The 23,614-nt window shown below is 45.0% G+C and overlaps 3 protein-coding genes across 6 annotated transcripts; 2 read left to right on the plus strand and 1 right to left on the minus strand.

Annotated features, from left to right (window-relative positions):
• Positions 1–744: 744 nt before the first annotated feature.
• Positions 745–3,092, plus strand: ZBTB3 (zinc finger and BTB domain containing 3). 2 transcript variants are annotated; one of them, XM_019645169.1, is made up of 2 exons: positions 745–777; positions 1,223–3,092. In XM_019645169.1, the coding sequence occupies exon 2, from the start codon at positions 1,272–1,274 to the stop codon at positions 2,826–2,828; it is 1,557 nt and encodes a 518-aa protein (XP_019500714.1). In that variant the 5' UTR covers positions 745–777; positions 1,223–1,271; the 3' UTR covers positions 2,829–3,092. The 2 variants fall into 2 exon arrangements, with proteins under 2 accessions (XP_019500714.1, XP_019500713.1); XM_019645168.1 differs by having other exon boundaries at positions 751–878.
• A 3,463-nt stretch (positions 3,093–6,555) lies between these two features.
• On the minus strand, positions 6,556–13,532 carry TTC9C (tetratricopeptide repeat domain 9C). Of its 3 annotated transcripts, none has more exons than XM_019645275.1 (5): positions 13,307–13,532; positions 12,416–12,693; positions 11,521–11,556; positions 9,285–9,467; positions 6,556–8,273 (listed from the first exon to the last, which is right to left on the minus strand). In XM_019645275.1, exons 1-5 carry the CDS (start codon positions 13,312–13,314, stop codon positions 8,179–8,181), a joined length of 600 nt encoding a protein of 199 aa, XP_019500820.1. In that variant the 5' UTR covers positions 13,315–13,532; the 3' UTR covers positions 6,556–8,178. The 3 variants fall into 3 exon arrangements, with proteins under 3 accessions (XP_019500820.1, XP_019500824.1, XP_019500821.1); XM_019645279.1 differs by having other exon boundaries at positions 12,416–12,834; XM_019645276.1 differs by lacking the exon at positions 11,521–11,556.
• A 546-nt stretch (positions 13,533–14,078) lies between these two features.
• HNRNPUL2 (heterogeneous nuclear ribonucleoprotein U like 2) lies at positions 14,079–23,608 on the plus strand. Its single transcript, XM_019645274.1, has 14 exons — positions 14,079–14,934; positions 16,839–16,974; positions 17,225–17,301; positions 17,498–17,637; positions 17,947–18,037; positions 18,134–18,246; positions 18,492–18,755; positions 18,918–19,040; positions 19,433–19,561; positions 20,103–20,271; positions 21,633–21,833; positions 22,851–22,924; positions 23,183–23,290; positions 23,412–23,608. Exons 1-14 carry the CDS (start codon positions 14,397–14,399, stop codon positions 23,490–23,492), a joined length of 2,244 nt encoding a protein of 747 aa, XP_019500819.1. The 5' UTR covers positions 14,079–14,396; the 3' UTR covers positions 23,493–23,608.
• Positions 23,609–23,614: the final 6 nt, after the last annotated feature.

Raw genomic sequence — 23,614 nt, forward strand, 5'->3', positions numbered from 1 at the left:
TCTCCTGTCTTGCAGTATATTAAGGCCTTGAGCCCACTTCCTCTCTTCCTATAAGCACCTGCTCAGTATGCTCCAGACACAGAGGACACTGCAATCTCTTCATTGTAAACTGATTATAGAGTTCAGGCTACGGACACACTGACAGCATTCACACAACTGCTAGTTCTCTGCCACCACCATTACTGGGTCGGGAGTCCGAACCATCAGATTTGAGGGAGTGAAGCACTAGGGTACCTTGGGATTTTTGAGTGTGTAAGGAACCTTCAAGAGACAACTGCAGTTCAGAGAGGTGTAGCTATTGCCCACGGTTACAGCAGAGCTGGGTCTAAAACCCGGGCCTCCTGGGTACCACACTAGGTTGCTGGTTCTCTTTATCCCGGTCACCTTGCAGCGAACGTGACGTGCTGTCCGCTAAAGTACAACACTGCGAGGCGAAGTGCCTCGTGCCCAGACGCGAAGGAGTCGCGCTCAGCGACCTGGACGCGCGGTCCCCACCCTCCTAACGCTTCAGGTAAATAGAGAAGCTCATCCAATCCAGAGGGCTTTGAGGCAAAGAAGGCGGGAAGAGGAGGGAAAGTTTAGGACAGGAGTTCTATCCAATCGAGCGCCTAGCTGCCTGAGCGACGGCCACCAGTACCCACTTACAGACGCCGTTCAAAGAGGGAGGCTAGTTAGTGGATAGTGAACCAATCCGTGACAAAGGAAGACAAACTTGAGCCAATTGCAACTGAGAAGGTGGGAGGGGGCGGAGTTCACCCAGTAGCTGCTCGGTGGTGGGTGAGGGATCAGCTTTCTCTACTAGTTCCCACCCTGGGACTTCTTAGTCCCTGGAATGCGACAGAGAGAGGCTCAGGGAGTTCCCGGAGTGGGGCGTAGAGGTATCACCCGGGAAGGCCTGGGAGGGAAAGACACTCTTAGTTGGAAGAGCTTTGGAATCTACCGGGTGGGCATCGAGGAAGCGGAGGCTGGTTAGGGGGCGGGACTTCCTGGGAGGGGCTTTGTGAACTGGGCGGGGTCTGCTTCTACGGTTAAACCAGGAGGCGGAGCTAAAAGGAGACTAGTGGGTGTGACTTAGGAGAAAGAAGGGTTGTAATTTAAGCGAGCGTCTTGTGGTCAGGACGGTGTTGCCAGAGTTTTGGGGGTGGCAAGTGATAGCTTCAGGGCTGTCGCTAAGGTTTCTTGGAGAGGTTACCTGCCCTAACCCACTGCCCTCTCTTCCCAGGGAGCTACTGGTGGGGACTTTTCTAGGGGCTTTCCCTTCGTGGGGTGCTATGGAGTTCCCAGAACACAGCCAGCAGCTGCTGCAGAGCCTCCGAGAGCAGCGGTCCCAGGGTTTCCTTTGTGACTGCACCGTGATGGTGGGTAGCACCCAGTTCTTGGCCCATCGGGCTGTGCTGGCCTCCTGCAGCCCATTCTTCCAGCTTTTCTACAAAGAACGAGAACTGGACAAGAGGGATCTGGTGTGTATCCACAACGAGATTGTCACGGCCCCAGCCTTTGGGTTGCTTCTGGACTTTATGTATGCTGGCCAGCTGGTCTTGAGAGGGGATACCCCTGTGGAAGACATACTGGCAGCTGCCAGCTACTTGCACATGAATGACATCGTCAAGGTGTGTAAGCGGCGGCTGCAAGCCCGGGCCCTGGCAGAGGCGGACAGTACCAAAAAGGAGGAGGAAACCAGCTCACAGCCCCTCAGTTTGGAGTTTTTGTCCAGTACTTCCCGTGGTCCCCAGCCTTCCTTGGCATCTGCTGAGGCATCAGGCCATTGGGCCAAAGGGGAATGGAAAGGCCCTGCGGCTCCCTCACCTACTGTCTGTCTTCCGAATGAGCTCCCAATGCCTGGTGGGGCTGACACTACACAACCTGGCATGGAGGTTGACTCGTCGAATCTACGGGCACCTCCTCCACCCGTGGCTGATGTCTCTCTTGCCAGCCCCAGTAGCTCCACAGAGACAGTTCCTGCAAACTACTTCTCTTCTGGCCTCCCAACAGTTTCAGTGGAGCCACTGGCTCCCCTTGATGTGGGTTCTGAGAGTCTGAGGGTGGTAGAACCAAGGGGTACTGAAGGACCATTACAAGGCTTCTATCCCCCAGCTTCAGCTGCAGCACAGATCCCAGCCCCAGTTCCATCCCAGGCTCCCACCCCAGCAGAAGCCGAGCTGGTCCAGGTGAAAGTAGAAGCTATTGTGATTTCCGATGAGGAGCCTGATGTGTCAGAGGAACAGTCTCAGGGTCCTGAGGGACTGTTCCCACCTGGAGGAGCAATGTATGGTGGACAGCCCCCCCAGCCAGAGGCTTTTGAGGAGCCCAGGGTAGCAGGACTGGAGGAGGTGGGGCCAAGTGACCACTTCCTGCCCCCAGATCCTCACCTCCCCTACCATTTGCTGCCAGGTCCAGGGCAATATCATCGAGGACTGATGAGCTCGCCCCTGCCTGCTCCTCCGGCCCTGCATGAGCCACTTTACCTGCCTTCTGAGTATGAAGCAGCCCCAGGAAGCTTTGGGGTTTTTACTGAGGATGTTCCCACATGTAAGACATGCGGAAAGACCTTCTCATGCTCTTATACACTACGGCGACACGCCACAGTGCACACACGTGAGCGACCTTACGAGTGTCGCTACTGCCTGCGCAGCTACACGCAGTCAGGGGACCTGTACCGTCACATCCGCAAGGCTCACAATGAGGACCTGGCCAAACGCAGCAAACCAGATCCAGAGGCTGGCCCCCTCCTAGGAGTGCAGCCCCTCCCTGGCTCCCCTATGGCAGACAGACAGAACAACTGTGGTGGAGGGCCACCCAAAGATTTTGTACTTGGCCCCAAAAAGTAACATCTGGGGGAGCATGAGCTGATGCGAGGCCTGTTCCTTGCGATCGTTGGGGCAGCTCAGAAGGTTGGAAGCATCTCATTTCCCCTGCTGGGTGACAGAAGGAAGATTCCTGACCACATTGAAGGTTCCTCCCATCCTTTTCTTTACCCAGCCAGATAGCAGGACCTTATGGATCTCAGTCAGCACCAAGGGCACTGGGAATTTTCTTGGGGTGTAATCGCTTCTCACTCCGCATTCTGGATCATAAAGCTAGCAGTGAAAGTATCTCGTTGAACTGGTGTTGGCTGGTTTCTTCCACAAACCTCTGCCTCCTGACTCTTTCTTACCTCTCCTCCTGATCTTTTAGGAAACTGACATCTGTACTTGGGGTAGGGGTGGGGGTGAGGCTGCTTATGAAGAAAGAAGTGAGATAGGCAGAGGGCAATGTAGATTTTACTTAGGAAAAGTATACAAGTTACAAAATTACGATTTATTGTTGTAGTTGAGCTCCTATGTACTGGGCTGTATTAGAGACTTCCTATAAATACTCATTTACTCCTCAGCTTGATGAGGTATTAGCTCCCCCCTTTTTCCCACTAACAAGGAAACTTGACACTCAGAAATCAAAGTTAACTTGTTCAAGGTCACAGAGCTAGTGAAGGGGCAAGCCAGAATTTGAACCATGGCTTGTGACTTAAAACATTCCCTATACTGATTTAAAATATTGTTGAAGACAGTTAACTGAGGACAGTGACTTGTTTTCTTTTTTGGCCTCTTTTGAGTGTTTGGCTTTGCTCCCTTAGCCCTTTACCTCTGCTTTCCATGTAAAAAGACCTTTGTTGGCTGTTGCAAGAACAGATACTGTATCGATGACTTGAAATGTTTGCCTACATGTCATAAATATGAATTGAGGTCTCTGAAGATGAGAAACTGAAAGGCAGAAAACACTAAGCTCCGCGGTGGTAGGTCTGCAGGGGGAGGTTAAGGGCCTATGGTATGGAAATGATGGGTGCTTGGGGAGACTAAAGCAAGAAAGTCCAGATGAGAGAAGTTCATCTAGTCCAACTCCCTCAGTAAGTGTGATGACAACCTAGAGGGATCCCGTTACTCATCTGCGGTCACACAGGTGGTTATTGACAGTAGAGATAACAGAGAAATGGGAGTTGGGGTGTTGTTGTGGGATGGGGGGGGGGAGAGTTCTAGGAATGTAAGAGAAGAGCCTGCCCCAGTCTGTGGTGAAGAGTGCTGCTGTAGGATGGACCGGAGGGCTCCCTACAAACCCTTTTCTCCAGCACATAAGGAACAATGCAAAAAAAAGCAGGAAGGAAATTTTAGAAAAAGGTAAAAATAGTAAATTTTCTGAATTTCTTCTCTTTCTTTTTGGATTTGTCCATCATAATCAGTACTATGAACTCTCACTAGCAGGTTCCATTTTTTGAGTTATGGGAAGGAGACAGAGCTGAGCATTGAAGATTTGGCCAAAGAAAGCCCCTTATCTGGGTCATTATGGGAAGCAAAAGTTGATGCTTAACATGTTCATGGTGGAGAGTGAAGTCTACACCTTTCACTTTCCTTGTGTTGGAATAGCCTTTGAGTTTTTGTCTTTCAAATGGCTAATTTTATTTATGCAAATACATTACTGCCTTAACTCCTTGGTGAAACAAGGCAAGATACAGACGTACAATTAGAGCTATTCTAGTTGAATGGAGCACCTTTTCCAAAATCTTTGCTACAGTAAATCAAAATGCCTAGAATCAGTTGCCTTTAAAAGGGTGAATTTTGTGGTATGTGAAATATATATATGTGTATATAGATACACAAATATAGTGGGGGGGGGGGAATTGGTTGCCTTAGATTAGAACAGCAGTTCCTAAAAGTAAGGCATAATCAATATCTGTGTCTGCATGTACATATAATGTAAATAATTTGGACAGTCTGGAGAACACAGTAACCATTGTTACTGTCTCAGCTACCCTTAATACCTAAAAAGGATCTATAACTTGGGGAAATTCTGCTAAACAGCAAGTATTTGCTTTCAGTTCCCAGCATGAGATGCATTTTTTTATTGACGTATAGTCGACACACAATATATTAGTTCTAGATGTGAGATGCATTCCTCATTGGAGGTGGCAGTTAGAATTTTCAAGATGTTTAAAGCAGCAGCCAACACAATTAAGGCCACAGATGCCTCACTTTCTTTCTACTGGACATTAGGAACCGTTTATGCCAGTCTGTAGAGGTGTGATCAGTAGAGAAAAATCTTTATAGTTTCCACTGCTCTTGATGGTCCCATTTGCGGATTCAAGGAAGGCCAGGTCAGCTCATCCACTCTAGTCCAACACCGGACTCTTTTGCCAGTTAAACCTGTTTGAAAGAGCACTGTCTCCCATAGAAACCTACTCCATTGTTAGACAGCTCTAATTGTTGGATAATGCTTCCTTCTACTGAGCCAAAATCGGCCTCCTTTTATGTGGAGGACAGGCCAGGCCCCAGTCAATTAAGTTGCACCCTGAGAAGTTATTTGCTTTTGAGTTATAAGCTTCGTTTTCAAACAACTACCCTTTGCTCTCCAGCTTTAGAGACATATTTCTAGTTTAGGATTTCATTTGTTTTCCTAATTGGCTATTTTGTAAGTGTGCCTTTACCTGGTGTCTAATGCCGCTTCAATCAACATTTGGCCAAGCTCAGCTTCACGAAACTCACCAATCAGCCCATCACATTGGATTTTTTTCACACTGGTTTTGATTTTAAGTTTTCCAAAGCCAGTGTTTCCAAAGATAGTTTACTTGGACATATACCAATACTTCTTTATTGTAAATCTTTTTTTTTCTTTTCTTTTTTTTTTACAAATAATATGATGTGCTCTAAAGTCCCCTCCCCAATTTTATCAGTAAACAATTTTAGTATGCAGTAATCTTGAAAAAAAGACCAAATACATTATCACATTCAACAAAATTGACAAAATTCTTGTTCAAATTTCCATGATTATCTCATCAACTTTTGTTTTTTCAAATCAGAAATGCAAATCCCAAGGGTTTTAGGAGCTCTGTGCCAGGACTGGGAAGAGACCAATATATATATTTTCTTTTATTTCAGTATCATATAAACTTTTAGTTTTTTTCAAATCAGAAATAGAGTCACATTTATTTGGCTGATGTATCTTAAGCCTCTTTTAATCTATAGGTTCCCCTCTCTTTTATTTGCAATTTGTTTATTGAAGAAATTGGGTTACTTGTCTCATTGTTTCAGAGTCTGGAGTTTGCTGTGCATTCCCATGGTATCATTTAACATGTTCCTCTGTCCAAAGCGTCCTTTAAAAATATATATTTAAATAAAATATCAACTAAATAGTAGTATGTGGTTTTGGCAAAATTGTAAAAGGGGTTGGGAGGAGTTCAGAAAACACTGTTCTAAATTGTTCCTTATGTGCCAAAGTCTGAACCTTCACATCCGCCACGAATGCTTTCTCTTCAATCTAACCCTTAAATCCTGTGTGGAAACCTTTAAAGATTGGTAAGGTGAACAGCCTCCACCTCGACAAACTTGAGTATAGAGATGTTGGTACCTGCTGGCTGATTCCTTCAGGATGTGGGCTTGCCAGACCTCCTCCAGACCCAGTCAGACAGCCTATCTTTGTCCACTTTCCTGTTCATTAACATCTCCATAGGACCTGGCCTTGGAAATAAAGACTGAACTGTAAGTCCAACTACTTTGTCTCTAAGCAGCGCTAATAAAAGGATGAGGGCAATACATTTCTAAAACACAGTTTTAAATATCAGTTTTATTTTTTTCTCATTGATGAAGATAGCTCACTGTAACATTAAGTCTTGGGGAAAAAAACAAAAAAACAAAACAAAACAAAATCAGAAAGCAAAACAAGCCCAAAACAAACCATGCAACTGTGACAAAATGTTATCAACAATCTAGGCTTAGAAATTTAAGCAGCTTAGAAGAGGAATAAAATATTCTACTTTTGTTAGTTCTGTCCTTGGGCTTCATAAGATAATTTGGTAGAAAAACTGTTTGTTGTAAGCTAATGGTTGTATTATTTAAGGGTGGAGGGAGACACAAAAAGGAGCCTAGCTCACTGGGAGAGACGGTTTTACTAATAAAGGGAGAAGAACGCATGTACACTTGACAAGACTAAGGTGGGTTTTTTTCCTGAAATCTGTCTGTAGTTATATGATGGCTAGTGACATGTGCTTATCATTATCACCTCCTCTCAAAGGTAGAGGCAGTGCTTTCCGGTCTCATCTACTCTGCAGAACTCATAGACTGTGGGCATTATTCACAACAAGTTAGTAGAATGACAATCTTTATTGACGGAGCCATGACTGCACCAGACCTGCAGCCTGCACCTGTGCCCAACACAGCTTCCAGAAAGTTCTTAAAAGTGCTTAAAAGGCACTAAGGAAGGAGAACCCTTCCTCCTTGTTTCCCTCCTCTGTAAAGGAACTGCTCTTGCAAAATACAAGGTGACAGGTAAAGAATGGATTTATGTTTTTATCCTGCTCTTTTTTTATTGTTTCTGAAAGACAGTAATATGTCTTTCCTAATGTTTTAGAGAAATGAGCACACTATATATAGCTATGTGCCTATTAAAACTTAAAATGTTTACTTGTGTGTTTTTTTGGCACGAAGGCTGAAGGGTTATTAAATAAATACTTAAATGCTTGACTCCAGAGATTTTAAGATAGAAGAGTTTAATGAAAAAAATAAGTATACTATATTCATGATGAGTATAAACAATAAAAAGGACTAGAAGTTACCAAGAGAAATAACAGGAACTAGATGCTCCTGGAGGGAAAAAAGAATCTGAATGTACATGAAATATTAAGAATAAGGAATTAATTTAATCAAACATGGTTAATTTCATATTTTTCATTTTAAGACTTGTGGGCCAATTCGTAATTGTCTAGCTTCACCAAAGAAATATATTGCCCAGTTTGTGGCCTGTGTAACTTTAGCTTTTGGCATCTGAGGAAACAAAGGAAGAAACTTCTGTCAATCATTTTCATCATCTGCTAACCTTCTCCTCTGTATATGAATACAGTTAACAACATCGATCATTAAAATCTATGCCATACATATGACAATTCTACCCATAGCTAATGAATGTTTTCTGGTTCTATGCCTCAAAGTAAATGTCCCCAAGAATACCATGGATTGAAAGCTAGCCAAATATACAGACCGACAGACAAAAAAGAGGCAGACTGTGTAAGTGGTAAAGAGTTCGTACAGAACTAGAGACAAGACAGAAATCCACCTTGGTCAGACGTATGGGGTTAATTCTCTTGTGAGGCTCAGGTTTCCCTTGATGGGTCTTTAATGGTTCACCTAAGTTCAAGTAGAGGAGCACCCTTCTTCTCTGTTAACCAAACATGCCCAGGTACAACTGCTTCTCTTTCCGGTGGTAGCTGCTGAGTTCAGACTGTGTTAGCTGAAGGTACCGCCGGACGTTGGCATCTTAGAAGAGGGTGAAGAAGTCAGAGACAGTTAGAACATAATTGCATCTCGGGGGCCAAAGACTGTTAACATACTTCCATTTTTAAAAATCATTCTAAGATCTGAATATATCACAACTATTCCATGCAAAAGTAAATCTCATTAATACTACTTTGAATTTTTTTAAAAAACTCTCTGTACAGGTCTGGGCTGGTTGCTAATTTTATAATGAAAGGGAGTTTGAAGACATAGTTATTGTCATAGCAGAGCCATTAAAGATACTCTACATGGGTGGCGCTTAACCTATATACTTGAAGGTAAGAAATATGAACAAGTGGCTCATATTTTATATGTTTATTAATTCATAGTGGCTGTCTCATTCAGTTAGTGAGATATTACTGTATTGTTATAACGTTTGGGGACCCTCTACTTCTATCATCTAGCAGTTGCTCTAAGCCAGAATAGGAACAGGGAAACAATTTTCAGTGCTGAACCAGCCATCTGCTTAGCAATATCCTTTTTGCCCTGGAAACAAAGGAGCAAGTCTCAGATTCTCTCTCAGTAGGCCTTTTTCTAGGTCATACCTGGGCTTTGTTGAGCTAAAGGATAAATTGATAAAGCAAAAGCCAGACCCCAGCTGGAGAGCTGGAAGCAATAAGGATTATCAAGTGTATTCACTGGAATCCAGACCCTATTTCAGTCACAACTTAGGAACTGAAACTTGAAAAACAATGCTTTAAATTCTCTCTCACTGGGGGGAGGAAGGGAGATTATATATGCTCCCTTTTAAACATAAAGATTTCTGGAGGATACACCACATTGCTTTCCTGTGGAGACAAGGATACAAGAGTAGAAGGCCTGTTTATTGCATACTTTTACACTTTTTGAATTTTGAACCACGTGAATATATTATTACCTAGTCAAAAAATTCAATAAATTCAAAGTAAAATCAGACAAAACCCCGTTCCACACCTACCTCCTCAGTAGGACAATTTCCTTTGTCCTTACCACTTCAACCCCCTTCTCTCTCACCTTTTGGCTGCTTGTTGACAGCGGCCAATAGGTAGTGCCGAGCTTGGTCATAGTCCTGCAGATGGAAAAAGGCCACTCCGGCGCGATACAAGGCCTTGGCATTATCAGGCTGTCGTTCCAGGACTTTCTGACTGTATTCTTTCACTCGTTCGTAGTTTACTGGCTCCATCTGAAGGAGACAGGCTAATGGGACCAAATAAAAGGCAGAGAGAAGAGGGAGGAGGCCCTTATTGCACTAAATTCCATTGGCCGACTCAAGACGGTACCAAACACAGGATGATTACAACATTCACTCATCCAACAAATAAATGTTAAGTGTCTACCAAGTGCTGACATTATTCTAGGCTCTGAGGATGCAACAGTGACTAAAAGCTCTACATGCCTTCGACCTTCTTTAGTATCTACCAAATGTCTACTAGTACCTAGCGCTGGGTTAGGCCCAGCTACAAAACTGATAAGGACATACTTTAGAATTTATTTAAACCTCTTCCTCGTTGGTATCTTCTACCCAAGGCTCTGTCTTGAATCTCCCATTTCACCACCATTCTTGTACTGCAGCTTTGTTAACAACCATGGTTGCCATTACTTGTGTGAGGCAAGAGCAAGCACTGTGCTATGTGCTTCTTTAATCTTCTCATCCACCCTATGAAATCGGTGTTACTACCTCCATTTAATGGATAAAGAAATCAAGGCTCAGAGAGGTAAAGTGAGTTGTCCAAGATCCCACAGCTTCTAGGTGGAATAAGAAATCTGAACCAAGGACTCTCTAACTCCAAAATTATCCTCATTCTCTTTGATGACATATTACTTCACCATTCCCTTGGATGACTGAATGGCACCTCAAAATACAAATCTGTTTAGGAGACAATGTTCAGGCCAATGTTCTCCTTTGTATAATTAAGAAGGGAAATGGTTCCCTATTTCTTAATTGTGGGAATTAAACCTAGTATTATCACATCATGGTGCTGAGAAGAACCGAGAATCAGGGCTGATGAGTTACTAAAGGACCTAAGGGACCGATGTTTGCATTCCTTCTGCAACATCCCCACCAAGTGGTCATATGGTTTATACTTAGATATTTCCCCAGATTGGTGGTCACTTAATTCATTGCTGTAGCTTCATTCATTTGACAACTAGTTATGGAGCAATGACTGTATGTGAGGCAGAGCGGGAACAGGGGATAAGAGGAACAAAACAGACATCTTGATGAGTAAAGAGCTCGCACTCTAGTCCCCAAGTAGTAGGAAGACACAATAAACAAATAAATGAATTTTTCAAAAGTGCTTTGAGAAAAACAGAACTGTCCTGGGATAGAGAGTGAATGAGGTCAGAGTGTAATTTGGTTACTGAAGTCCTCTCTAAAAAAACTACCTCTGAGCCAAGATCTGAATGACAAGAGTCATTCAAGGGACAGGGCATTCTAACCTGAGAGAAGAGATCCTACAGAGCTGCTGGAAGGAGGAAATGTACTTTACAAAGTCAGTGTATGGAGAAGCCAGATCACATCCAGCCCTGGGGGTAAGGGTCAGAGTTTGGATTTTTTCCTAAGTGTAATGAGATGCTATCGGAAGGTTTTAGGCAGTGATATGATCTGGCTTCCTTATCTGTAAAATGGGGATAACCCTAACTTCCTTCCAGAATTTTTGTGAAATGAGAGATATCGTAAATAAATTCTCAACATGTTATAGGCAGTCAATAAATGGAAACTGTTCATTCAGTGAGTCTTTAGGGAGCATCTACCAACCACCCACAAGCAGAGGCTTTACAGATGGCTGAGCCAGTGTCTCTGCCTTCCAGCCAACCTGCAGTCAAGATATTGACAGACACCCATCTCTATAACATCTCATTTCCTTGACTTCTAGTCAATTCCTTAATACATATCCTATTCTCTAATAGTGGGCAGTATTTTGCAATAAGAATTCTGGAGTTAAGAATTGCCCAGGTTTAATTTTAGCTCTATCGCTTATTAGCTGTTTCCTTAAATTTACCTCAAATGATTTTCATGGCACTTACATAGCTTAATATGTGTAAAGGGCTTAAACAGTGTCTGCCCATGGCATTTTGTAAATGTCACCTCAATGAGCTCTCCCTGACCACTCTTTAAAAGTGAATACTCCATGCCTGGAGCAATCACTATCCCCATTTTCTGCTTTACTTCTTTTCCATGGTACTTATCACCTTCATATACATATTTGTGTGGCTTTTGTTGTTGTTGTTAATTGTTCATCTCCCTTACTTGAATACATGTTCCATGAGCAGGGATCCTCAGCATCTAATAAATAATTGTTGAAATGAAACATTAGCTACCATAATTATTGTTACTTGAGTCTAAGAGTAGCACTGGACACACACTGTAAAAAAGCTTGATTTTTGCCACACTATAGCTGATGAGTATTGTAGTAAAAAAAAGAATCACTTTTAAACAACCATTACAAAGTGTAAAAACCGCTCCTAATAATTTCTATGGCTTCAACTTGGCCCATTAGAATGTTTTAATATACTTCAAAATAATTTAATTAGCTCTGTGGTTATTTTTGCTGCCATAGAACAGACCTAAGAATTAATCTTTCTTTTAGCAGATTAATCCTAGAGATATTCTTAACATCCATCTCTTCATCCAAGGCCATCTGGAGACGGAAGACACTACTCATCCAAGTTACCATCTAGCTGGTTTATAAGGTGGAAAATGAGGAAAAGCTACCAAAAATGTCTAATATAGATGACTTACACCAATTGAAGCAGGTGCCTTCTTTCCTGTATTTTAAATATTAAAGAAACAACACCCTGAAGGTAAGTTCAGTACTTTCTCTATAACGTGCAAAATTCCCTAAACCTATTAGTATCACCTGGGAGTCTGTCAGAAAATACAAATCTTAGGCACTACCTAAGGCCCAGTAAATCAGAATCTCTGGGGGGTGGGGCTCAGCAGTTGTGTTTAACAAACTCTCCAGCTGAAGTGTGACACTACCGTCCTACAGAAACTCAATTACAGCCCTATAGATTGGAAATATATTTCAATTCATGGCAGAATTGAATGATAGCAGAAAAGCACGTCAGTGTTTTTTCCAATGGTCACAGATTTTCATGTGCCTGCCTGGATACTCTACCCCACCCTTCAGCCCTGTTCTTACCAGCTAGATTGTTGTAGCAGTCTGTCTGGATGGTGTGCAGTATGTTTTCTTGTTCAGGTGTGAGAGCTGGGCCCTGAGGTCCTAGGTTAGGTATCGGGGAGGGCAGACTTGGATCCAGACCCCGCAGCTGAAGCAGAGCTCGATGGTACCTACTCACAGCATCTCGGTACTTCCCTTCCCTGTAACACTGGTTCCCTTTCTCCTTGTACAGCTGAGCCTCCTGCAGGCGCTTCTCCATAACGCTTGAGAAACTGGTAAGTGAGAAAGCAACTGAAGCTCTGGAGATGGAAGCAAAATTACTGATTTTGATAGCCGACTTAAGTAGGCAGGAAATGACTTCTCCAGGAGTCCCTCCAGGGAAGGAGTTTTGCTTGTATCCACTACAGCCCCTCCCGCTCTTCTGCAGTATTTTTCAATCTCTAGAAGTGCAAGAAAGTAATCAGGGAGAGGATGTGGGAATAGTAAAGCCAGAGATTAAGTGATTTTCCAAAGAGGCGATTCGGGGTGAGGAGACCCCGAAAAAGCAAAGGCCGCACTAACGAATTGTGGCAGGCGTGCGAACGCCGGCGGAATTTGCTTCCTCCTTACTTTTAGACACACCTCCCTGACCTGGAAGTGGAAGGAAGTAGGCGGGGATAACTGCTAAGAGTCTAAAGGGCTTGCCCCCATCCCAGCTCTTTATTCGCACGTATTCAACCAACAACTGTTGACATCTGTGCCAGGAGCTGGGGAGCTGAGGTGAATGTGATCCGTGCACCACAACCCACAGGCCGAGACTGACCCAACCGCAGAGCTGCTCAGTTGCACGTCCTCTAAGCCCCTCGGGCAGCCCCCTGCTCTCTGGCAAATGCCCAAGCCCGGAAATCTCCCCCTGGGCTTCGCTTTACCGACCGGAGCATCCAGATGACAGGATCCGGTCTCCTGACAGTTTGTTGTTTAAAGGGTCGCGCGCATTGCGCCACGGCACCCAATCAGAAGCGGCCCCAGAAAAGTAATCCCGCAAAACGACCCCGCCTCTGCAGCCCTGCAGCCTCCCCTGCGGGCCAACCCGGGATGGGGGGAGGGGAGGGGGAAAAAAATCCCCGGCAGCTCCGCCAATTGGAAAAATCCGGACGATCATGAAAGACCAATCAGAGTTGCAGATGACGATTCAAGTTCGCCAATAAGAGAGCTAAATGTCGAGGTCAGGGCGTCTGTTGCTGGGTAGAAGTTGAGGAATGGGGAAAAGGGCGCCAAGTGGTTACTGTATTCCTTGGTTTTGGAGAGCCGTTTGGTTTACTAAGCAGAAAGACAATTACTAGTAGGCTTCCACGTTGTGACAGCTTCCTTTCTGGCTTTTTTTCTGACTCTCAAGAAGCTTCTGCATGTATAGACAGTAGAGAAGAGGGACTAGTGAGCAACTCCCAACACGACAGCGCGATCCGAAGTCAGATGGGAGTGAGGGTGGTGACTGGATGGAAAGGGCGTGTGCGAAGGGAGCTCCGGGAGGCTGCGCAGTCCCCAGCTGGAAGTACGAAAAAACGGGTGCGCACACGCCTTCATGCAACGAGGCACTTGAGTCGCAGCCAGCCTTCCCCGTCTTCGGCTCCGGTGCGGCTGCGCGGTGAAACTACCAGCGGCGATTGGCTCAGGGGGTGAGACGGGGTGGGAGGTTAAAGGGAGGGAAGTCCGTCGTCCTCGGCGCGCGCCCGCCAGCGGTAACGGAACCCGGGGAGCAGGGAGGGAAACATTATCCTGCTGCGTTGTTTTGGGCTCCGTGAGCCTAAAAGGGGAGGGGACCTGGAGGGAGAACCAAACACGACGTAGCGGAGGCTGCGCGCAAGTCCTTGTCGCCTGCGTGCGTCCGTGCGTGCGCTCGCTCGCGCGGGCTCAGTGCTGGCGCGTGAAGCGGAGGCGGGCGGCGGCGGCGCCTGCGCGTTCGGGTTCGGTCGACGGTTCGCAGGGGAGGAGGCGGCGGGAGGCGGAGGAGGCGGCGGCTGCGATGGAGGTGAAGCGGCTGAAAGTGACCGAGCTGCGGTCGGAGCTGCAGCGGCGGGGCCTGGACTCGCGCGGCCTCAAGGTGGATCTGGCGCAGCGGCTGCAGGAGGCGCTGGACGCCGAGATGCTCGAGGACGAGGCCGGTGGTGGCGGGGCCGGGCCCGGCGGGGCCTGCAAGGCGGAGCCTCGGCCTGTGGCCGCGTCGGGCGGAGGCCCGGGCGCGGACGAGGAGGACGACGAAGAGGAGGAGGAGGACGAGGAGGCGCTGCTTGAGGACGAGGACGAAGAGCCGCCCCCTGCCCAGGCTTCGGGCCAGGCCGCGCAGCCACCGCCAGAGCCCCCGGAGGCAGCAGCCATGGAGGCCGCGGCCGAGCCGGATGCTTCCGAGAGGCCGGCGGAGGAGGCCACGGCCGAGTCAGGTGGGGTAAATGGTGGCGAAGAGCAGGGCACCGGCAAGGGGGAGGAAGACGAGCCGGAGGAGCGGAGCGGGGACGAGACGCCGGGATCCGAGGCGCCGGGTGACAAGGCCGCAGAGGAACAGGGTGAGGAGCTGGCAGCGGAGTCCTGCTCCAGCCTGCCGGGTGCGCCCCTGTCCCAGCACCCAGCCCTGCACCCCAGGGTCCGATCCCTTCTTCTCACTTTCCTGAAAGTGCCTGATTCTCATCAGCATTTGATGGGACTCCCCAGGGGAGGTGACTTTCATTCTCGACCCCCTTTTCTAGGAGGTTTGGCCACCTCTGGTGGCCTCACTCTGCAGGAGGGAGGTTCTTGCTTAACTTGGTTCGTTGGTGGTAGTGGGTAGAAGTGAGCAGTTTTGCATGCGAACTGCCTGTGGCTACCTGTGGAGCAGCCTCCTGCGGTCCTGGTTATTTTTTGCTAAACCGAGAATGAGAATTCGCTAACGAACTGGCGATTCCGCGGACAACCAGACCGATTGTTGGAGGCTTCGGCCTTTGGGCTACCTGACTGTTGACTTTTTCGCCATAAAAATATTAAGCAATAAACTAAAGTCGTCAAAATTTTCTCCATCAGAAGCACATTGTTAAGAGTTTGAGCCACACAGAGAATCTGGCAATCTAACCTTGCTCCTGCTTTAGCAGCAGGGGACAGCCTGTGGTGTGACGGTGTCCAGTTTAATAGTTAACTAGTGAAGAGAAAGCCTTAATCTGGTACATTTAGGAAAAGTCACTTAACTTGGCTTGGGGTTTACTTTGTATTCTTAAGATTAAAATATAATCTTCCCACTCAGTTGATGGATGGGCATATTTGTAAATTTGCTGTACACTTAGCTAGCTTTTTACATTTCCGGTCCCTGACTGAATTGAAATGATTGAGCTGTTGTTGGGTCCATTGAGTAACCTTGTGGAAGAGAATGTGTAGAGTCACCGCAGGGAGTTAGTGACCTTTCTCTCTTCCTTTGAAGTGATTGGATGGGTAGAGGTGATCCATACTATCTGTGAGAGTAGGTTGGAAAACTAGAGCGTCTTCCAAGTTGTAGTATGAAGTTGGTTGCCTCAGTTCTTTTTATAATACATTTTTTGGGCTGCTACTTAGTATAGTATAACTGGAACCCATTCTACAATAGTCACATGCAACTTGAAGATTGTTTGTCCTATGTCCTGGAACAAAAATTCCATTACATAACCTTTGACTTAACGTGTATCCCAAATAGCAGATAATAAAGGTTGAGGGATAAAAGACTGCCTTAAATTATTATTAAAAACCTTCTTAGTATTGCAAACTACAAAAGCCTAAGGAAAAATTCCTTTGCTTTTCTCTTGTAAAGAATGTTGCTTAATATATGACAACACCTTTCTGCCCCCAAATTATGTGCAGCAAAGATGCAGTATTGTTTATGGATTTCTTATGACTTAGTGGTTTACTTTCAGTAAAAATCCATGATAAAAATACAGCTCTATCATGCACCTGAGTCCACTTGCTGACTAAGTAGTAAAGCCGTGATGGCTGTGCATTTTAAAGCTGGAAAGGCAAACTTAAAAAAAAAAAAAAAGTGAGGCCTCTGTATCATGAAGCTGTGGAAGTGTTGGAAAATGTTTTCTGTCTAGCTTCAATTCTCGTTGACAATCAAGAATCAAAATTAAATTAAAAAAGACTTAGGGGATATGTTTTTCATGTCATTTTGGTGGGGAAATCTGCAAATTTGACCTGATTTAAGCAGATAAATTTAGAATGCAAGAATTGTCCAATTTTTATCTACTGCTTGACTGTAACTAGCCCATAGTGTCTTTTTTTTTTTTAAATAAGAATCCCAGCCAATGACAGGAAGATGATCTTTGAAAATAGACTGTTCTGTGGATGCAGTGGGAGTAACTTGGCTATTCTGATTAGACAGATACTCAGATCCCCCTTAAGTTTCTGTTGGTTCTGAGCTTATTCTACACTCCAGTATGAAAAACTGCTGATTTTCTTTCCCTCCTTTTTGTAGGAGATGACCAAGATAGTGAAAAGTCAAAACCAGCAGGCTCAGATGGTGAGCGGCGGGGGGTAAAGAGACAGCGGGATGAGAAGGATGAACATGGCCGAGCTTACTATGAATTCCGAGAGGAGGCTTACCACAGCCGGTGAGGGAAACAGTCCCTTTTCATTGAAGGGAGTGTCTGCTCTGATTTTGGTATACCTGGTGTTGATTGGAGAGTCTGCAAAGAGGGGTGGATTAAAAATGAAATAGGGTTTTATAGGCATAAGTTTTAGATTGAATCTACCCTGGAAGCTCCTGTTGCCCTTTTCTCATTTGCTGAAAGAAGCTGTTCTGACACCCCTCAAAAGAAGAGGGCTTTGGTTACATTGTATTTGCTTTTCTCTCATGTATAGCTCAAAGTCTCCACCACCCCCAGAGGAAGAGGCAAAAGATGAGGAGGAGGATCAAACTCTTGTGAACCTGGACACGTGTATGTATGAGGCAGACAGGTTGGGGTTTTAACCAGTCAGAGGTGATTTGGGAGATTAAAACTTCATGGCCTGCAACTTTTAAAAGATTTAGCATGTGGGAGACTTTGTATCCCTTCTTGACAACTGGGTATGTTTGTGTTCTGTTGGTGGCTTTCAATTGTTGGGCATTAGAGTGAACAGATTGTTTCTTAACAGATACCTCGGATCTCCATTTCCAAGTGAGCAAAGACCGCTATGGAGGGCAGCCACTTTTCTCAGAGAAGTTCCCCACGCTGTGGTCTGGGGCAAGGAGTACTTATGGAGTAACAAAGGGGAAAGTCTGCTTTGAGGCCAAGGTAGTATGCACAGCTCATTAAGACCATTCATTTATTAAATTATTCATTAAACAACTGTGTACTGGACTCTTGCCCACCAGTATTTTATTAGTGCAGAAAAAGGCTCCACACTTTAACAATAAATAACCTTAGCTCCAATAGCCAAGAAATTGACCCCCATGGCTTTGTTTAAGTTCATTGATGGTTGTTATTCTGATGATGAGTTTTGATAGTTGCTTTCAGTTTGTATAAAAAATCTTGCCTTTTTAACTTAAACTTTGCTATTGAGTTGCCCAGAGTTTCTGAGAGTTTCTTTTTCAATTTGGCCAGGTAACCCAGAATCTCCCAATGAAAGAAGGCTGCACAGAGGTTTCCCTCCTTCGAGTTGGATGGTCTGTAGATTTTTCCCACCCACAGCTAGGTAAAGTTATTTTAACTTAATCATTGGTGTTTGCTACCATCTTCCTTACTCCATGAGAAGTTTGGATGTGGGTAACTAATTTGTTGACTATTCTAGGTGAGGATGAATTCTCTTATGGTTTTGATGGACGAGGACTCAAGGCAGAGAATGGGCAGTTTGAGGAATTTGGCCAGACTTTTGGGGAGAATGATGTCATTGGCTGCTTTGCTGTAAGTGCTCCTAGAAGTTGTGGATTTCTAGCAAGGAGTGGGTAGAGGGCACTGGGAATTCGATTTGCTTCCCATCAGCTGCTGTCTTGCATGCATTTGATACATTGCTTGCTTAGTTGTGTTGTACGGCAGTCTGTGAGGTTTTTGGGTTTGGGTGTGTTTTTTTTTAATAAAAGATTAAATTGTAAGATTTACTCAACCCCAAGCCCTGTAAGCCCATAAACGCTCTTATCTTTTATCACTAGAATTTTGAGGCTGAAGAAGTAGAACTTTACTTTTCCAAGAATGGTGAAGACCTAGGTGTGGCATTCCGGATCAATAAGGAATCCCTGGCAGACCGGGCCCTCCTACCCCATGTCCTCTGCAAAAATTGTGTTGTAGAATTAAATTTTGGTCAGAAGGAGGAGCCCTTCTTCCCACCACCAGAAGAGTTTGTGTTCATCCACGCTGTGCCTGTTGAGGAGCGCGTGCGCACTGCAGTTCCTCCCAAGACCTTAGAGGAGTGTGAGGTATGCCACAGAGCCTTAGTGCTCAGGCTTCGCAGCGGTGTGTGGGTTGCTTCTCTTCCAGAGCTTTACTGAACTGGGACAGGGGAGGATAATGTTAAATTGGGCTTTAGAACATGACCCTCACTTATTTTTCATAGCATTCCTGGTGCTGTTTACTTGCAGGTGATTCTGATGGTGGGACTGCCTGGATCTGGAAAGACCCAGTGGGCACTGAAATACGCAAAAGAAAACCCTGAGAAAAGATACAATATCCTGGGAGCTGAGGCTGTCCTCAATCAAATGAGGGTGAGTTGCTGGGGGAGATTAGTCAGCTGTGGTATTTGCTCTGGAGGTGCCCAGAAACTCCTAGTGGGGTTACTCTTTCAAGTGTCCGAGAACAAGGGTCCCACAAATAGAAAAATGAGTTCTTTTTGGTATGTGTTAAAGGGAGAATTTTTTTTTTCCTCTGCTGTATTGTCATTATTTCTGAGAGCGGATAAAATCTGGAACATATCCAGATTAAGACTAGAAATGACCTCTGCAGGAAATGGACTATATCCACGGCACTGAGGAATAGGAATCAACTGAGATGGTAGCTTTGGTGGCATTTCAAGAGGTGACACTTACCAGTGACTTTTGGACTTTAACTTGCTCTATAACTTCTTGTGTTTCTCTTCATTTCTTCTCAAACTCATCAGATGAAGGGGCTTGAGGAGCCAGAAATGGACCCCAAAAGCCGAGACCTTTTAGTTCAGCAAGCCTCCCAGTGCCTTAGTAAACTGGTCCAGATTGCTTCCCGGACAAAGAGGAACTTCATTCTTGATCAGGTACTTTTCAGACATTCAAAAGGAACCTAATTTTACAGAAGATCCAAAGATAAAAATTTTGGCATCTATTGAATCTGATCAAATTACTTAAAGTCAAAGTGGGGTACGTTTGTAGAGAGAGACTGAATTAAGGAACAGAGTCAGTGCACCTTATTATGACCAAATGGTTCTGTGTTATAATTATAGTTGTTTGAACTCAGAGATGCCTCTTCTTAGTGTTTTTACCAGTATATGGACCCAGACTGTAAAACATATAGTAGAGGCAATGGAAAGTGTTGGAGCTCCTTTGGATTCCTGGCTCCACCACTTACTAGGTTTGTGACCTTTGACAAGTCCTGGCCTCTATGAGTCTCAATTTTCCTGATTTGCAAAACTCAATATCTGTCATGTAGAGTTCAAAGAATTAAAGAAGTTTGTATATATAAGACACCCCCCCCCCCAATCTGGTGCCTCATTTGTAAAAGAAGCTCAGTAAGTGTTTTGGTTGAATTTGAGTGATAATTTTTATTCCTAAAACATCTGTGATTCCTCCTGTCCTTAGTGTAACGTGTACAACTCTGGCCAACGGCGGAAACTATTGCTGTTCAAGACTTTCTCTCGGAAAGTGGTGGTGGTTGTCCCTAACGAGGAAGATTGGAAGAAGAGGCTGGAGTTGAGGAAGGAAGTGGAGGGAGATGATGTGCCTGAGTCTATAATGCTGGAGATGAAAGGTGGGCTAAAATTATACAGATTAGGGATCCTCTTCTTGGCCAGGGCACACCTTACTAGGGCTTCTTAGCACCTGGAGTTATTCTCCACATTTGAAGTATACATCTGAAGAGTAAATTAATGGGTGCAAACACTTGTAGATAAATGAATAAGCAGAGTGAATGGAGAAGCAGTAATCCTTTAGCTAATTCTGGATAAGAGTCAATAAGGGAAATAGTGATAGACCACAGGATAATTAAATCAGAGGCTTCGTTGATTCAGTTATTCATTTAGTAAATACTTAAAAAGAGTGTCTATTGTTTGTCCAGTGCTATTCCAGACATGGGGAAATCGTGAATGAAACGAAGCTCTGCTTTGTTGAGTTTATATTTTAGGGGGGTGGTATTATGATTCAAATTAAAATACAGTGGTTCGATTGAATGATCTCATGTGTATATCATGATTTCTGATATTCACATTAGGCTTGTTTTTTTTGTTTTGGTTTGGTTTTTGGTATGTGCTTGCAATCTTTAATGCAGCACAAAGCCTAATAGCAAGGTCCCCGTAAGGCAGGATTACCTATCTTGATTGATCTTGCTTCCTGCTATTCCCTTCAGAGTGTGATTTTTCCCTTGCTGCCTTCAGCTCCTGGCATCCCACCTGCCCTATGGACTGATGGCTCTTTGAATTCTGATAACACCCAGGGATGGGAGCTGGTTATAGGCTAAGAGACGGATTGTTTGAATTTACTAATAATGATCTGCGCCAGTCCAAAACTGATATTCAGGCACTGGGAGAAATTTAGTTGAGTTTTATAAAAATGAGGGTTAACTGGATTCATCTAAGAATTAAGAGAGCCCCCACTGAACTGAATTCCACTGGGACTCAGCCTCCGAACTTGATGTCTAGAGACCGGCAGATGTGCCAGTCCCTCACGTACAGGTGATGAATAAGACCCCATGTACTCTTGATGGCTGTTCTCCTGGTATAGATGAGTAAGTGCCTTTCGGCTTGGGTCAGTTTCTTATCAGTCTCTTTTAAAAGTGTATTTCTTAGCATCTTATCTAACCAACACCAAAACTTTCTCAGTTACTTTTAGCCGCTGGCTACCTGCTTCTGTCCTGATAAGAAACCTTAACCCAGTTCACTCTTAATTTATTATGGATCACCTGAGAACTTGTAAATCTACAGTTTGCAGATAGCCCTTTGCCTGGGGCTGTTACAATTTTGGGAAAACTTATATTAGAGAAAGTAGCAGCACTTTTTTGTGTATTAATAGAGGAGGCTTAGAAAATCTTATTCTTCCTGTAATAGAGATTTTATAATGAGCTCTTACCCATCTATGCACTTTTCAGGCCCACAAGCTTCTCTCTTACTCTTATAGCCAACTTCTCTCTGCCTGAAAAATGCGACTATATGGATGAGGTGACATATGGGGAGCTGGAGAAGGAGGAAGCTCAGCCCCTTGTCACTAAGTACAAGGAGGAGGCACGGAAGCTGCTGCCCCCCTCCGAGAAGCGGACAAACCGCCGAAACAATCGAAACAAGCGCAACCGGCAGAACCGAAGCCGAGGCCAAGGCTATGGTGAGTCCTGGGGGCCTGCCAGCCCCCAGCCGCAGTCTGTGCTTTGTGCTGAGCAGGATCCACAAGGAAACCAAGTCAAGTCACTCAACATAAGGAATAAGGAAGGAACTTCTTTATGGAGTTTATTTCTTCCTATGTCCTTTACCCCCGGCCTCTGTGCTTTTTCCATAATTCTTCAACAAGAGGTAGTTATTTTTCACCAAAAATATTTGTTTCTGTGGAAAGCAATGCTTGAGCCTTCTCATTTGTCTAGTTTTCATTTTTACAAGTGGGTTCCCCACCTCACTGTTGCAGTGTATCTGAAGGATTTGTGCAGTGAAATTGGATCCTCATCTTAAGTTTTCTTATTGCTTTGTCCACTGGATCAACCCAGCTGTATAGACCAGAAAGTGAATGCACTGTTCAGGATATTTGGGGGATACAAAGTACTTTACACTACTAATGGAATGAATTTTCCTCCTGAATGGCTAGTTTGTCAGTTAACCCTCCAGTGTGCATTCACTTTCCTTTAAAAATTTGTGTGTATGTGTGTGTAAGTGTAAGTCAACAAACTTATTGAGTGCCTGCTGTATGCTAGGCACTGGGGATACCAACAGTTCCTGCCCTGGAGTAGCTTATTATTTATACTTTGTTTCATTTGTAGAAAATGATGGGACTGGGTTCTATGGCATCTGAGATCCCTTCCAGGGCTGAAAGTCTGTGTTTCTATGAATGGCAGTTTTTACTCATGTTTCTAACTCTGCCATGTATCCTTTTGCCATCTTAAATGTTTTGCAGGAATTGGGGAGCTTCAAAAGCAAGGTGGTTTGGTTTTCTTGTGTTTATTCCTCTGCCCTCCCCCCTCAGACTTTTAAAAAGATCCTGGCTGGTGCTTTAATTAACATTGTGTGCGCCTGACAGAAGCAGGCCTCCTATTCCCCCAGAATTGCCTTTGGCTCCGACTTTTTGATTTCCACTCAGACGTGGAGCCAGGACCCCACGCCAGCTGTCTGAGCGCGCTCTCCATTTCTCTTCCAGTGGGCGGGCAGCGCCGAGGCTACGACAACCGGGCCTACGGGCAGCAGTACTGGGGGCATTCTGGAAACAGAGGGGTGAGTGCAGCTCTCCTTCTGCTCCTCCCTCTGGGCCGTGCTAGCCATTCCTATTGGCTTGGGGGAGCAGAGTGGTCTGGGCTGTTTTCTCAGGGCTTAGGGTTTTGCCCATTTAATGTGTTCCTCTGGAAAAATTTATACTGGGAAGATTATCCTGTTAAGATATCAAGCTGAGATGTGTCTCATTTAAGATGGGGAATAGCTGTGGATCGTGATGCGGTAAACCCATAAATCTTCACTCCTTTTCTCCTTCCTCAGGGTTATCGTAATTTCTACGATCGATACCGGGGAGACTATGATCGATTCTACAGCCGAGATTATGAGTACAACAGATACAGAGACTATTACAGACAGTACAATCGGGATGTAAGTATTTTCTGGGGATAGAGAGAGGGTGAAGGGGGGCAGGACCAGAGGAATGAGTGTCATGCCTCTCCGTCCTCATCCAGCTGTGGCTGCCAGTGATGGGGTTTCCCCTCTCTTCTAGTGGCAGAATTACTACTACCACCACCCCCAGGACAGAGACCGATACTACAGGAACTACTACGGTTACCAAGGGTATCGGTGAAGCCCCTGCCCTTGTCGCCTGTCAGCCATGAAGCTGAATCTCTGGGGGTGCCAGGCACCCCCCAAAACACAACCAAGGAAAACAGGGGCTGTCGGGGTGGGGCTGAGCTGCCGGGGAGGGGC

The sequence above is a fragment of the Hipposideros armiger genome, unplaced genomic scaffold (genome assembly GCF_001890085.2).
Source record: "Hipposideros armiger isolate ML-2016 unplaced genomic scaffold, ASM189008v1 scaffold_93, whole genome shotgun sequence".
In the NCBI taxonomy this organism is placed as follows: Eukaryota; Metazoa; Chordata; class Mammalia; order Chiroptera; family Hipposideridae; genus Hipposideros; species Hipposideros armiger.

Excerpts from the sequence above, each read along its gene's own strand:
- ZBTB3 (XM_019645169.1), top strand. The coding sequence starts at position 1,272 with ATGGAGTTCCCAGAACACAGCCAGCAGCTGCTGCAGAGCCTCCGAGAG.
- HNRNPUL2 (XM_019645274.1), top strand. The coding sequence starts at position 14,397 with ATGGAGGTGAAGCGGCTGAAAGTGACCGAGCTGCGGTCGGAGCTGCAG. Across the intron at positions 18,756-18,917 it reads AGACCTTAGAGGAGTGTGAG|GTGATTCTGATGGTGGGACT; the intron begins GTATGCCACAGA and ends GTTTACTTGCAG. Across the intron at positions 21,834-22,850 it reads AAGCCGAGGCCAAGGCTATG|TGGGCGGGCAGCGCCGAGGC; the intron begins GTGAGTCCTGGG and ends TTTCTCTTCCAG.
- TTC9C (XM_019645275.1), bottom strand. Across the intron at positions 11,557-12,415 it reads CTGCTACAACAATCTAGCTG|ATGCTGAGGATCCCTGCTCA; the intron begins GTAAGAACAGGG and ends ATTATTTATTAG. Across the intron at positions 8,274-9,284 it reads TGTCAACAAGCAGCCAAAAG|ATGCCAACGTCCGGCGGTAC; the intron begins GTGAGAGAGAAG and ends CCCTCTTCTAAG.